A 16,177-nucleotide genomic window follows, 5' to 3' on the forward strand; every position below is an offset into this window, starting at 1 on the left:
GGTACCAGCAGAATAGTGAGTGCAGATCTGGGGTATAATACAGGATGTAACTCAGGATCAGTAATGTAATGTATATACAGAGTGACTGCACCAGCAGAATAGTGAGTGCAGATCTGGGGTATAATACAGGATGTAACTCAGGATCAGTAATGTATGTACACAGTGCCTGCACCAGCAGAATAGTGAGTGCAGATCTGGGGTATAATACAGGATGTAACTCAGGATCAGTACAGGATCAGTAATGTATGTACACAGTGACGGCACCAGCAGAATAGTGAGTGCAGCTCTGGGGTATAATACAGGATGTAACTCAGGATTAGTAATGTAATGTATGTACACAGTGACTGCACGAGCAGAATAGTGAGTGCAGATCTGGGGTATAATACAGGGTGTAACTCAGGATCAGTAATGTAATATATGTACACAGTGACTGCACCAGCAGAATAGTGAGAGCAGCTCTGGAGTATAATACAGGAGGTAACTCAGGATCAGTAATGTATGTACACAGTGAGTGCACCAGCAGAATAGTGAGTGCAGCTCTGGAGTATAATACAGGGTGTAGCTCAGGATCAGTACAGGATCAGTAATGTAATGTATGTACACAGTGACTGCACCAGCAGAATAGTGAGTGCAGATCTGGGGTATAATACAGGATGTAACTCAGGATCAGTAATGTAATGTATGTACACAGTGACGGTACCAGCAGAATAGTGAGTGCAAATCTGGGGTATAATACAGGATGTAACACAGGATCAGTAATGTATGTACACAGTGACTGCACCAGCAGAATAGTGAGTGCAGCTCTGGGGTATAATACAGGATGTAACTCAGGATCAGTAATGTAATGTATGTACACAGAGACTGCACCAGCAGAATAGTGAGTGCAGTTCTGGAGTATAATACAGGATGTAACTCAGGATCAGTAATGTAATGTATGTACATAGTGACTGCACCAGCAGAATAGTGAGTGCAGCTCTGGGGTATAATACAGGATGTAGCTCAGGATCGGTACAGGATCAGTAATGTATGTACACAGTGACTGAACCAGCGGAATAGTGAGTGCAGATCTGGGGTATAATACAGGATGTAACTCAGGATCAGTAATGTAATGTATGTACACAGTGACTGCACCAGCAGAATAGTGAGTGCAGCTCTGGGGTATAATACATGATGTAACTCAGGATCAGTAATGTAATGTATATACAGAGTGACTGCACCAGCAGAATAGTGAGTGCAGATCTGGGGTATAATACAGGATGTAACTCAGGATCAGTAATGTATGTACACAGTGCCTGCACCAGCAGAATAGTGAGTGCAGCTCTGGGGTATAATACAGGATGTAACTCAGGATTAGTATTGTAATGTATGTACACAGTGACTGCACCAGCAGAATAGTGAGTGCAGATCTGGGGTATAATACAGGATGTAACTCAGGATCAGTACAGGATCAGTAATGTAATGTATGTACACAGTGACGGTACCAGCAGAATAGTGAGTGCAGATCTGGGGTATAATACAGGATGTAACACAGGATCAGTAATGTATGTACACAGTGACTGCACCAGCAGAATAGTGAGTGCAGCTCTGGGGTATAATACAGGATGTAACTCAGGATCAGTAATGTAATGTATGTACACAGAGACTGCACCAGCAGAATAGTGAGTGCAGTTCTGGAGTATAATACAGGATGTAACTCAGGATCAGTAATGTAATGTATGTACATAGTGACTGCACCAGCAGAATAGTGAGTGCAGCTCTGGGGTATAATACAGGATGTAGCTCAGGATCGGTACAGGATCAGTAATGTATGTACACAGTGACTGAACCAGCGGAATAGTGAGTGCAGATCTGGGGTATAATACAGGATGTAACTCAGGATCAGTAATGTAATGTATGTACACAGTGACGGTACCAGCAAAATAGTGAGTGCAGATCTGGGGTATAATACAGGATGTAACTCGGGATCAGTAATGTAATGTATGTACACAGTGACTGCCCCAGCAGAATAGTGAGTGCAGCTCTGGGGTATAATACATGATGTAACTCAGGATCAGTAATGTAATGTATATACAGAGTGACTGCACCAGCAGAATATTGAGTGCAGATCTGGGGTATAATACAGGATGTAACTCAGGATCAGTAATGTATGTACACAGTGCCTGCACCAGCAGAATAATGAGTGCAGATCTGGGGTATAATACAGGATGTAACTCAGGATTAGTAATGTAATGTATGTACACAGTGACTGCACGAGCAGAATAGTGAGTGCAGATCTGGGGTATAATACAGGGTGTAACTCAGGATCAGTAATGTAATATATGTACACAGTGACTGCACCAGCAGAATAGTGAGTGCAGCTCTGGAGTATAATACAGGAGGTAACTCAGGATCAGTAATGTATGTACACAGTGAGTGCACCAGCAGAATAGTGAGTGCAGCTCTGGAGTATAATACAGGGTGTAGCTCAGGATCAGTAATGTAATATATGTACACAGTGACTGCACCAGCAGAATAGTGAGTGCAGCTCTGGAGTATAATACAGGAGGTAACTCAGGATCAGTAATGTAATGTATGTACACAGTGACAGCACCTGCAGAATAGTGAGTGCAGCTCTGGGGTATAATACAGGATGTAACTCAGGATCAGTAATGTAATGTATGTACACAGTGACTGCACCAGCAGAATAGTGAGTGCAGCTCTGGGGTATAATACAGGATATAACTCAGGATCAGTACAGGATCAGTAATGTATGTACACAGTGACAGCACCTGCAGGATAGTGAGTGCAGCTCTGGGGTATAATACAGGATGTAACTCAGGATCAGTACAGGATCAGTAATGTAATGTATGTACACAGTGACTGCACCAGCAGAATAGTGAGTGCAGATCTGGGGTATAATACAGGATGTAACCCAGGATCAGTACAGGATCAGTAATGTAATGTATGTACACAGTGACTGCACCAGCAGAATAGTGAGTGCAGCTCTGGGGTATAATACAGGATGTAACTCAGGATCAGTACAGGATCAGTAATGTAATGTATGTACACAGTGACTGCACCAGCAGAATAGTGAGTGCAGCTCTGGGGTATAATACAGGATGTAACTCAGGATCAGTACAGGATCAGTAATGTAACGTATGTACACAGTGACTGCAACAGCAGAATAGTGAGTGCAGCTCTGGAGTATAATACAGGATGTAACTCAGGATCAGTACAGGATCAGTAATGTAACGTATGTACACAGTGACTGCACCAGCAGAATAGTGAGTGCAGCTCTGGGGTATAATACAGGGTGTAGCTCAGGATCAGTAATGTAATATATGTACACAGTGACTGCACCAGCAGAATAGTGAGTGCAGAATAATAGTAATGTATGTGTACACATCTGTTGTCTACAATTACTACTTTTATTGTAGAAATTTACTATTACAAAATAAATTGAACACACAAATAACACACAAGTTACAAACGGACAGACCTTGCACCGTCCTCGCACATTGCTGGGCCTGTGCTGACAGCCATTTTGGAGACCAAGTGAGGCTAAAGCCTTGTGCCTGAGACATATGCACATGCTGATAAAAACCCACGTAGGGCATCGGCTGCCTCCCCAGTATACAGGCCACACAAGAAACATAAAATACTGTCTTCCAGCATCTGATTTTCCACATATTGCAGAGGCTACTGGCACAGAGAGGTTAATGTGATATTGTAGAATATGCTGCCCCTGGCAGGGCACAGAAACATGGCTGTATGTAAGGAAGAAGCTGAAGGCACTTGTATCTAGTGGGTAGCTTCAGACGGGATTTGTGTAAGTGGGGTACACAACGGGCGTAGGTTCTTGATAACCTTATACTAAGGGCTTGCTTCCATCACCAGTCTTTTCTTTGAGACATGCTGGAGTGCTGCATTTTGCTGACCCCTGCAGCATTTTCACCTATGACTGCACCCTCTACCTTAAATCCACTACTTACACCTACAAAAAAACCCACATCATCTCGCTATTTCAGGATCTCTGGTTGGTGTCAGTGAATAGGTGCACATTGCAGATTTGTGACGGATTGAGGAAGGCAGGAGGTGCAGGTTGTAGGGTTCGCGTTCCAATAAGCGGGTAGTGGTGGTGCCCCGGAACCTGGCGCTGGTCCATGTAATATCGTATACTGAATGTCTGCAGTTTGCAGCATCTTTTAAAAAAAAAATAAGTTTCACAGTCTTGATATTGGCTCCTGCGCAGGAGCGCAGTGTCTCAGTCTTATAAAGCCTTCATATTTGCTGTTTAAGCCTTAACGCCCCCGGGTTGTTCAGAGGGGCCGGAGGTCTGCTCTCTGTGTTTCCTGCGCAAACAATGGGAAATAAGTTTATTCTGAACATATACTCTTCATAGAAAGTGAAGGTGACTGCAATGCCCATAATGGCCTGCAGGTGACGATAAATGATTACATTACTATTTGGCGTCCTTGTGACATTGGCGTAAACCGCACTGCTGTCAGAAGGCTGCTTCATAGCCAGAAAGAGCCTGGCAATGATCACCATGTAACGGAGGCAGAATCAATATTCTTACTCAATGACTTCATATTTTCATTAAAGGGATTTATTTTTAAAGGGAATATGTCAGAAAATGATCTTTAATTTTTTTTTTCCAAAATCAATCATTAAAAAAAGTCTTCCTATAATTTTGACACTTGCCACTTGCTGTATTTTTCACTTATTTTTTATAGAGTTTTCAGCATACTAATTATCACAGACAGGTTTATAGTGACTGTAAACATCTATGTACAGCTCCACTCATCAGAAAAGGTGATGTCACAGCTGCCCCTGCCCCACATGCCTGCTTGGTACACGCTATTTAGATGCTTTAATATAAAAGGTGGGGGCGGAGTCTGTTTTGCTGCTAATGCACATGTGAAGTTTCCTGAAATAGGAAGTTAAAATCTAAAAAGCTGCAATAGAGATGGTGATATTTGAAAAAAAAAAAAAATCCAAAAATGAAAAAATACGTTTAAACGTAAACCTGATTTTATTTTTACTGTTTTTCAAGAAGACATTTTCCCTTTAAGAGCTGTCCGCTTCTGTTATGATGGCAGCGTTGCTTAAGACAAAGACTCCTTACCTGACTTGTTTGATGATGTAGTACAAAACTAAAGAGAGGCCCAGCAGTCCAAGGAATGTTCCAAAAACGATACCAAGAATTTTACCTTTTAAGGGAGGACAAAAAAACCCCCATATATATATCTTTACATTAATTTTCCGCTATTTTCTTTTGAATCCTATGGTAAAGGGGCATTACCTGTAGTTAAGGCTGGTTCTGTAAGAGAAAAGAAATGGAAGAATAGTTACAAATATATAAAGACTAGAAATAGGCCGGATGCTATCACATCGGGAGTGCAGTGAAATTACCATCTGTGTATGCTTAGTGGTGCTGACAGGAGCAGCGGACATGTCTCACACCGTTTGCGCTTTCCTACATATCTGTTCTAACGTAATGGTGATGAGGCCAAATATTTTTAGTTATTTTTTTGTTCATTACAGTTAAAATGGCAAATCCAGAAGCAGTGCCTCAGAGGTATGAACTATGTACATACCAGTAGTAGGCAGTATTTTTGTGTCTCAGATAGTAGACAAAATTGATACACTGTAAGGGACCGTGGAAAAGTTTGTGCTGCGTCAGGTAATCAAAAATCGTAAGTAAGCATGTGCAGGTAAGGTAAATAAAGATATGGTATTTAACAAAAAAAATGTGATGTCATTTCTGGTCCAACCTCCTCTTTTACATTTGTCCAGCCCACACTCCATTGCACACACAGATAGATAGATGGATAGATAGACAGAGAGATAGATATGGGATAGGTAGATCTATAGATATCTATCAATCCCATATCTATCTCATTCCATCTATCCATAGATAGATATGGGATGGATGGATAGATAGAAGGAATGAGATACATAGATATATCTATAGATAAATAGATATCGGGCCAATATTTGTAGCCTGGGAAGGAGGGAATACCCATGGCTCCTTCCTAGGCTATGAATATCAGCCCGCAGCTGTCTGCATAGCCTTTACTGGCTATTAAAATAGGGGGGCCCCCTATATTATACAGCCAGAAAGGCTATGCAGACAGCTATAGGCTGATATTCATAGCCTACAAAGGGGCCATGGATATTGCCCCCCCCGGCTAGAAATACCAGCCCGCTGCCGCCCCAGAAATGGCACATCTGTACGATGCGCCAATAATGGCACTTAGCCCCTCTCATCCCACTGCCGTGTAGCTGTGGCATATGGGGTGATAAGGGGTTAATGTCACCTTGCTATTGTAAGGTGACATTAAGCCCAGTTAGTAATGGAGAGGAGTCAATAAGATGCCTATCCATTATTAATCTTATAGTATCAAAGGGTTAAAAAAAGACACCGCCAGAAAAATATTTTAATGAATTAAAAGACACATTTTTTCAGAAAATTGTCACGCTGTAGTGCCGCAAAGTGACAGGTGAACTCAGGTGACCTGTCGGTGGCGGAGTGATACAATGCGGAGGATTATCTCCGTCATTGTATCACCGGAGCCCCTGGAGAGCAGTCGCATCAGCTGATGTGATAGCTCTTCACGGGTGATCGTCGTGGGACGATCGTTATTAATTGGATTACGTCGGACACAGAGTATATTGATTATTTTTTTGCAGGTGAGCGAGGGCTTTGGGGATTAGGTGTAGATGGTGAGTATGAACTATATGTACTGTATGTGTTTTTTGTTTTTTTTTTACATTCAACACATTAGCTGGATGATGGGACTAGTACTGTCCCATCATTGGCTAATGTGTCACTCACTGTCACTGTAGCAGGCATAGCTGGATGGGACTTGTAGTCCCATCAGACGATGCCTGCATACATAAACACACACACCGCCCTGGCAGACTCCCCGGACAGCCCCTTGCGGCCACGAACTGCGCCTGTGCAAGTGACACTGCCGCGGTGCCTTATGGTATTCGGGGACAGCGGCCGGAAGTCCCAACTGGCGATGATATATACAGTATATAGATGTATAGGACTTAGGATAGGTCATCAATATCAGATTGGTGGGGGTCAGATATCTGGCAGCCCCCCTGATAGTAAGACAGTTACAGCTCCATACACTTAAATGGCCGTCCTTGGTACTGGACCTCCCATTAAAATGAATAATTGGGATCTGAGCTACAGTGCCTGAAAGAGGCCACTGTGTGGTGTGCCTCCTGCCCCTACACATCTACGTATGGTATGGTCTAAGAACTCTGTAATTCGAGCTAGGTATGAGCGTACTGTCCCTACACATCTACATATGGTATGGTCTAACAACTCTGTAATAAGAGCGAGGGGTGAGCATACTGTCCCTACACATCTACGTATGGTATGGTCTAACAACTCTGCAATAAGAGCGAGGGGTGAGCATACTGTCCCTACACATCGTATGATCTAAAAACTCTGTAATTTGAGCAAGGGATGAGCGTACTGTCCCTACACATCTATGTATGGTATAGTCTAAAAACTCTGTAATTTGAGCGAGGGATAAGATAGTAACATTGTTCTGTCTCCGACATCTGATTCATAATCCTGATTATCTGCTTGTTAATGTTTACAGTGTTTGCTTTGGCTCCATCTAGTGACCAGAGTCATAACCGCAGTGTTATTTTACTTTCACTTTGCTTGTATTTTCCCGCCGTTGCAATGAATTCTGGTAAGATTGCAATGCATCCTGGTAGCCTTTTGCAAAGGATTATGGCATTTCCCTCCAGTCCACCATTTTCTTTCAGCCTGCATTCAGGAAGCATCTCATTTCTCTCCCCTTGTGATAGCATCGCTGGTATGTATTTGTTTCCTGTATCCAATTTCTGTCTCATACTAGCCTGCTTAGTTAATTCTCTACTGGTTAGCTATTAGTGCAGATGATATATTATGTATATAGGAATCCCTGATGAACCCAGTATTGATTGTATGCATATATGTTTTGTTTGTAGTTTCACCGCGCCAATATACCATCACGTTCAATAAAGCACAGATTCAACCTACAGTCTCCTTATTGGACCCCGGTGTAGCGGTTTAGCTGCCTGTATAAGCTGCAATGATGTCTGTCTCATTCAGTGAGGACAGAACAAACATAGTTAGCAAGCAAGGCCGAAAAAAGACATTTGTCCATCCAGTTAAGCCTATATTCCGTCAGAATAAATCCCCAGATCTACGTCCTTCTAAAGAACCTAATAACTGTAAGATACAATATTGTTATGCTCCAGGAAGACAGCCAGGCCTCTCTTGAACCCCTCGACTGAGTTCGCCATCACAGTCTCCTCAGTCAAGGAGTTCCAGATTCTCACTGCCCTAACAGTAAAGAATCCTCTTCTATTTTGGTGGAAAAACCTTCTCTCCTCCAGACGCAAAGAATGCCCCCTTGTGACCGTCACATTCCTGTCCCGACACATCTACATATGGTATGGTCTAACAACTCTGTAATTCGAGCTAGGGATGAGCATACTGTCCCTACACATCTACGTATGGTATGGTCCAACATTTTTTTATTTGAGCTAGAGAAGCTTACGTCCCTACACATATACATATTGTATGATCCAGCAAGTCTGTACTAAGCTATAATTAGAGCTAGAGCTGAGCCTACTGTCCCTACAAATACATGCATACTTTAATAGAGCAATGAGAAAACGCAGCACTCACCCGGTCCTTATTCAAACTTGTGGTTTAATCCATTACAACAATGACATTATACATGCGGACATGCAGGTGTCAGGGGAGTTTTTCAAGTGAACAAGAAGACTTGATGGACTACGGCGGTTTCACACCTTACTGGCACTTCTATGGGTCCATGGACCCGTAAACAACAAGTTGGAATAAGGAGTGAGTGCTGCAGTTTCTATTTTTTCCTTATCTTACATCATGCACTACCTGCATATGCACCACCCAGAAGAAGTCCTTTAACGTTAATTTTAGAAGAGTTAGGTTGTTTGTTGCAAACATAACACTAGAACTTGGTGCCTTGAATAACCCTTCTACATTTACATACATGCATGGTATGATCTAACATTTCTGCAATTTCAGCTATAGATGTGTAGGCACAATCGTGTGTCTCACATGTAGACTATTAGTGGCCGAAGATGTAAGGAAGGAGAATTGGAGGTGAACACTAGATTATACCTCACTGTGGACGAAGGAGGGCACCATCATAGGTTGGATAGCGCAAATTTCCAAGTATTTAGGACATTAAACCTTGTTTTGAGGGGGAAGGCAGGCAGCATTACAGTCAGATGTGCTGGGAACTTAGCTGAAGTCAAGGATGTAGGATCATATGTGTAAGAATGGTGATCCGGACCCTCCTGTGACTGTGTAGAGGTGATATATGTATATAGTCTGACTCACGCATCATGAATGAGGAATATACAGTCCTCTGGTTGAGCGGCTGAGGATGACGCACGTTGCTCTGCAAGACGGCCGAGGGAGAACTGGCTTTGGTAGAATAAAGCATTGTCTGAAGCTTATCCATCTGCAAGTCACAAATGAAAAAAAGGTTGTCCATGACAAACAAGTCCACTGGTTTATATTTTTTTGGGTCAATGAGACTGACCTGAGACATTGAGATCTGGACTTTGTTGTAAAAGATGGTCCACACCACGCTCTCATAACAGGGCGGAGTGGTCAAGGAGCCCCCATATCGGAAATATTGGTCCGGACCTTCAGGAAGAAGCACCTCGATATTGAAGGATGGGACGGACACACTCTGATCTGCCAGACACATTACTGACATTAGTATAGGGAGAGACTCGAGGCAGCGGAGCCGTGTCGCACATTTCTGGCTTTTCTTACCTGCATAGGTGACCTTATCCAAGTAGCTGAGGATCTTCCCGTAGGCCGCGTTATCTTCACTACCAGTCTGTAGAGAGAAAAATGCTGCAGGTTGTAGCTTTGCATTACAGTCACCTCTAGAGGTTAAAAGGGAGGAGGATAATCTCTAATTTTGTACATGTACAGGTATTATCACGTCTCTCACCTCTATCAGGACCCCCAGCACTGCCAGTCCGTTCGGCTTGTCTTTGGCTTCATTGATATTCGGGAATTTGTCCGAGTTGTAATGAACAATATGTAACTAGGGGAAGAAGATCAGATGATAAAAATACCCTTTATACAGTTATATAATAATAATCTTTATATAGCGCCAAAATATTCCACAGCGCTTTACAGTTTAACAGTTTCAAACACAACAGTCATAAGTAACAACGTTAACAATATAATTAAAGCAAAATAAGACAAAAATAAGAGGACCCTGCTCATGAGAGCTTACAATCTACAAGGAGGTGGGGGTGATACAAAGTACAGGTGTGCATTTACAATGATGGTCCAGCCATCTTGAGGAAGTGGAGGATAGACAGAGAGAGTGAATGGGCTACACATGCACACTTACAAAAAAAAATATGCAGGAGTAGACAAGTCGCTCCAAGAGTTTAGATATGAAGAGGAGATTGGAGACTGGTCTGTAGTTGTTTGTGAAGGATGGGTCGAGGGTGGGTTTCTTTAATAATGGAGTAATGATAGAGTGTTTGAAGGATGGGAAAATGCCCGAGGAGAGGGAGAGATTAAAGATTGTAGTTAGGTGAGTTGTGACGACTGGAGGAGATGTGAGGGAATGGGGTCAGCAGTGCATGTAGTCAGACGAGAAGAAGAGAGGAACCTGGAGACTTCTTCTGTGATGGGATCAAATGTGGAGATTGAACCAGGGTAAACGCAGGAAGGGATGGGAGTCACTGCACTTGGTGGCTGGGAGAGGATTTCCTGATGGATATTATCTATTTTCTCTGTAAAGTGGGAGGCCAGGTCATCAGCACAAATGTCTGTGATAGGGGCTTGTGCTGTCGGCTTGAGGAGGGAGAGAAAGATGTCAAAAAGTTTCCTGGGGTTGTTGGATAGTGATGAGATCAGGGTGGTGTAGTAGGTCTGTTTGGCGCGGTGAAGGGCAGAGTTATAGGATTTTAACATAAATTTGAAGTGGGTGAAGTCTTCTGGTGTGCGAGTTTTCCTCCATAAATGTTCAGCACTCCTAGAGCATCGCTGGAGAAGTCGAGTTTGCGATGTGAGCCAGGGTTGCAGCGGCCGCTAGGGCGAGCTCTCTGTAAATCTGTAAGCTCCTAGCGGAGGCTGCAGACACACAATACCATAGGTTTTGTAGCAGAAAAATGGCGTACCCTTTCCAAAAGGATTGATTATTAAAAGAATAGGTACAGATGTTATGACCCCTTGTAGATAAACTGGTGCTAATGAACTTACAGACCAAAGGTTAACTCTGAACACCCTGGTCATAGCTGGAGTGACGGGACGCTGATAGGATGCAAAAATCCTGCAGTATGGAAAGTGGAGGGACAATTTGCTGACGCCTCGGTCTGCGTTATTAAGTGCTCTTTGTTCTGTGAGCTTGGGGCGTCCGTCCGTGGAGTGTAAGCACATTCCTGCAATCAGAGTAAGAGACCCTGCAGCTCTGTAATCCTTATGGGGTTACTGAGCTAGAAAACTGACCGACTAAGAACCAGAACAAGTTAAAAACATCTATGCAACAACCAGAAACGTAGTCACACAGCAAGATGAATTATAGGGGATCCGAAGGCCGGAGGTACATCATATGTATCATTAGATAATACATCCTATATTATACTCCAGAGCTGCACTCACTATTCTGCTGGTGTAGTCACTGTGTACAAACATTACAATTACTGATCCGGTACTGATCCTGAGTTACATATTGCATTATACTCCAGAGCTGCAATCACTAGTCTGCTGGTGCACTCACTGTGTACATACATTACTGATCCTGTACTGATCCTGAGTTACATCCTGTATTATACCCCGGAGCTGCACTCACTATTCTACTGGTGCAGTCACTGTGTACATACATTACATTACTGATCCTGTACTGATCCTGAGTTACATCCTGTATTATACTCCAGAGCTTCACTCACTATTCTGCTGGTGCAGTCACTGTGCACATACATTACATTACTTATCCTGCACTGATCCTGAGTTACATCCTGCATTATACCCCAGAGCTGCACTTGCTATTCTGCTAGTGCAGTCACTGTGTGCATACATTACATTACTGATCCTGTACTGATCCTGAGATACATCCTGTATTATACTCCAGAGCTGCACTCACTATTCTGCTGGTGCAGTCACAGTGTACATACATTACATTACTGATCCTGAGTTACATCCTGTATTATACCCCAGAGCTGCACTCACTATTCTGCTGGTGCAGGCACTGTGTACATACATTACATTTCTTATCCTGCACTGATCCTGAGTTACATCCTGCATTATACGCCAGAGCTGCACTTGCTATTCTGCTAGTGCAATCACTGTGTACATTACATTACTGATCCTGAGTTCCAACCTGTGTTATACTCCAGAGCTGCACTCAGTATTCTGCTGGTGCAGTCACGGTGTACTTCCTGGTTACTTCCTGTAACTCCAGATCTGCATTCACTATTCTGCTGGTGCAGGCACTGTGTACATACATTACATTTCTTATCCTGCACTGATCCTGAGTTACATCCTGCATTATACCCCAGAGCTGCACTTGCTATTCTGCTAGTGCAGTCACTGTGTACATACATTACATTACTGATCCTGAGTTCCAACCTGTGTTATACTCCAGAGCTGCACTCAGTATTCTGCTGGTGCAGTCACGGTGTACATATATTACATTACTGATCCTGTGTTACATCCTGTATTATACCCCAGAGCTGCACTCACTATTCTGCTGGTGCAGTCACTGTGTACATACATTACATTACTGATCCTGTGTTACATCCTGTATTATACCCCAGAGCTGCACTCACTATTCTGCTGGTGCAGTCACTGTGTACATACAGTTAGGTCCATATATATTTGGACAGAGACATTTTTCTAATTTTGGTACTAGACATTACCACAATGAATTTTAAACAAAACAATTCAAATGCAGTTGAAGTTCAGACTTTCAGCTTTCATTTGAGGGTATCCACATTAAAATTGGATGAAGGGTTTAGGAGTTTCAGCTCCTTAACATGTGCCACCCTGTTTTTAAAGGCACCAAAAGTAATTGGACAGATTAAATAATTGTAAATAAAATGTTCATTTCTAGTACTTGGTTGAAAACCCTTTGTTGGCAATGACTGCCTGAAGTCTTGAACTCATGGACATCACCAGACGCTGGGTTTCCTCCTTTTTGATGCTCTGCCAGGCCTTCACTGCGGTGGTTTTCAGTTGCTCTTTGTTTGTGGGCCTTTCTGTCTGAAGTTTAGTCTTTAACAAGTGAAATGCATGCTCAATTGGGTTGAGATCAGGTGACTGACTTGGCCATTCAAGAATACTCCACTTCTTTGCTTTAATAAACTCCTGGGTTGCTTTGGCTTTATGTTTTGGGTCATTGCCCATCTGTAGTATGAAACGACGACCAATCAGTTTGGCTGCATTTGGCTGGATCTGAGCACACAGTATGGCTCTGAATACCTCAGAATTCATTTGGCTGCTTCTGTCCTGTGTCACATCATCAATAAACACTAGTGACCCAGTGCCACTGGCAGCCATGCATGCCCAAGCCATCACATTGCCTCCGCCGTGTTTTACAGATGATGTGGTATGCTTTGGATCATGAGCTGTCCCACGCCTTCGCCATACTTTTCTCTTTCCATCATTCTGGTAGAGGTTGATCTTGGTTTCATCTGTCCAAAGAATGTTCTTCCAGAACTGTGCTGGCTTTTTTAGATGTTTTTTAGCAAAGTCCAGTCTAGCCTTTTGATTCTTGATGCTTATGAGTGGCTTGCACCGTGCAGTGAACCCTCTGTATTTACTTTCATGCAGTCTTCTCTTTATGGTAGATTTGGATATTGATACGCCTACCTCCTGGAGAGTGTTGTTCACTTGGTTGGCTGTTGTGAAGGGGTTTCTCTTCACCATGGAGGCTATTCTGCGATCATCCACCACTGTTGTCTTCCGTGGGCGCCCAGGTCTTTTTGCATTGATGAGTCCACCAGTGCTTTCTTTCTTTCTCAGGATGTACCAAACTGTAGATTTTGCCACTCCTAATGTTGTAGCAATTTCTCAGATGGGTTTTTTCTGTTTTTGCAGCTTAAGGATGGCTTGTTTCACCTGCACGGAGAGCTCCTTTGACCGAATGTTTCCTTCAAACTCATAAACCCTTCATCCAGTTTTAATGTGGATACCCTCAAATGAAAGCTGAAAGTCTGAACTTCAACTGCATCTGAACTGTTTTGTTTAAAATTCATTGTGGTAATGTCTACAACCAAAATTAGAAAAATGTTGTCTCTGTCCAAATATATATGGACCTAACGGAACATTACATTACTGAGCCTGTACTGATCCTGAGTTACATCCTGTATTATACTCCAGAGCTGCACTCACTATTCTGCTGGAGCAGTCACTGTGTACATACATTACATTACTGATCCTGAGTTACATCCTGTATTATACTCCAGAGCTGCACTCACTATTCTGCTGGTGCAGTCACTGTGTACATACATTACATTACTGAGCCTGTACTGATCCTGAGTTACATCCTGTATTATACTCCAGAGCTGCACTCACTATTCTGCTGGTGCAGTCACTGTGTACATACATTACTGATCCTCTACTGATCCTGAGTTACATCATGTATTAAACCCCAGAGCTGCACTCACTATTCTGCTGGGGCAGTCACTGTGTACATACTTTACATTACTGATCCTGTACTGATCCTGAGATACATCCTGTATTATACTGCAGAGCTGCACTCACTATTCTGCTGGTGCAGTCACTGTGTACATACATTACATTACTGATCCTGTACTGATCCTGAGTTACATCCTGTATTATACTGCAGAGCTGCACTCACTATTCTGCTGGTGCAATCACTGTGTACATACATTACATTACTGATCCTGTACTGATCCTGAGTTACATCTTGTATTATACTCCAGAGCTGCACTCACTATTCTGCTGGTGCAGTCACTGTGAACATACATTACATTACTGATCCTGAGTTACCTCCAGAGCTGCACTCACTATTCTGCTGGAGCAGTCACTGTGTACATACATTATATTACTGATCCTGTACTGATCCTGAGTTACCTCCAGAGCTGCACTCACTATTCTGCTGGTGCAGTCACTGTGAACATACATTACATTACTGATCCTGTACTGATCCTGAGTTACATCCTGTATTATACCCCAGAGCTGCACTCACTATTCTGCTGGTGCAGTCACTGTGAACATACATTACTGATCCTGTACTGATCCTGAGTTACCTCCAGAGCTGCACTCACTATTCTGCTGGAGCAGTCACTGTGTACATACATTACATTACTGATCCTGTACTGATCCTGAGTTACCTCCAGAGCTGCACTCACTATTCTGCTGGAGCAGTCACTGTGTACATACCTTATATTACTGATCCTGTACTGATCCTGAGTTACCTCCAGAGCTGCACTCACTATTCTGCTTGTTGCAGTCACTGTGAACATACATTACAGATCCTGTACTGATCCTGAGTTACCTCCAGAGCTGCTCTCACTATTCTGCTGGAGCAGTCACTGTGTACATACATTACATTACTGATCCTGTACTGATCCTGAGTTACCTCCAGAGCTGCACTCACTATTCTGCTGGTGCAGTCACTGTGAACATACACTACATTACTGATCCTGAGTTACCTCCAGACCTGCACTCACTATTCTGCTGGTGCAGTCACTGTGTACATACATTACATTACGGATCCTGTACTAATCCTGAGTTACATCCTGTATTATACTCCAGAGCTGCACTCATTATTCTGCTGGTGCAGTCACTGTGTACATACATTACTGATCCTGAGTTTTGTCCTGTAGATCTTTTATTATAAAAATGAAAAACATAACAATAATAATAACAGAAACAAAACAAAAATATCAGCCAGAAAAATAATCCGTATAATGAACACTGGTCCAGCAGCTCATTTTCTCATGTCATACATATTATACATATATACAGAATAATAACTAATATTAAGTACTTACACCAGACAAACTAATAATAAACAAAATAAACCATAGCAAACAAAAACTATATACACACATTTTTTTTTTGTTTTCGTAATATTTTTTTTTTTTAATTTTAAATAAAATAAACACAAACTATACAAATACAGTG

The 16,177-nt window shown here is 42.5% G+C and overlaps 1 protein-coding gene across 1 annotated transcript in view; it reads right to left on the bottom strand.

The window, feature by feature from the left end:
* Positions 1-3,388: 3,388 nt before the first annotated feature.
* CA14 (carbonic anhydrase 14) overlaps positions 3,389-16,177 on the bottom strand; it is a 55,326-nt gene continuing 42,537 nt past the window's right edge. Inside the window, exons 5-11 of the mRNA XM_073567116.1 lie at positions 10,017-10,112; positions 9,833-9,899; positions 9,594-9,751; positions 9,389-9,512; positions 5,285-5,302; positions 5,108-5,192; positions 3,389-4,331 (exon numbers count right to left, since the gene is read on the bottom strand). Coding sequence (XP_073423217.1) covers positions 4,274-4,331; positions 5,108-5,192; positions 5,285-5,302; positions 9,389-9,512; positions 9,594-9,751; positions 9,833-9,899; positions 10,017-10,112 — 606 coding nt within the window. The 3' untranslated portion in view covers positions 3,389-4,273. The remainder of the gene's footprint in view (positions 4,332-5,107; positions 5,193-5,284; positions 5,303-9,388; positions 9,513-9,593; positions 9,752-9,832; positions 9,900-10,016; positions 10,113-16,177) is intronic.

Source organism: Dendrobates tinctorius, unplaced genomic scaffold, assembly GCF_039654945.1.
Source record: "Dendrobates tinctorius isolate UK_male_01 unplaced genomic scaffold, ASM3965494v1 ptg000019l, whole genome shotgun sequence".
Taxonomy (NCBI): Eukaryota; Metazoa; Chordata; class Amphibia; order Anura; family Dendrobatidae; genus Dendrobates; species Dendrobates tinctorius.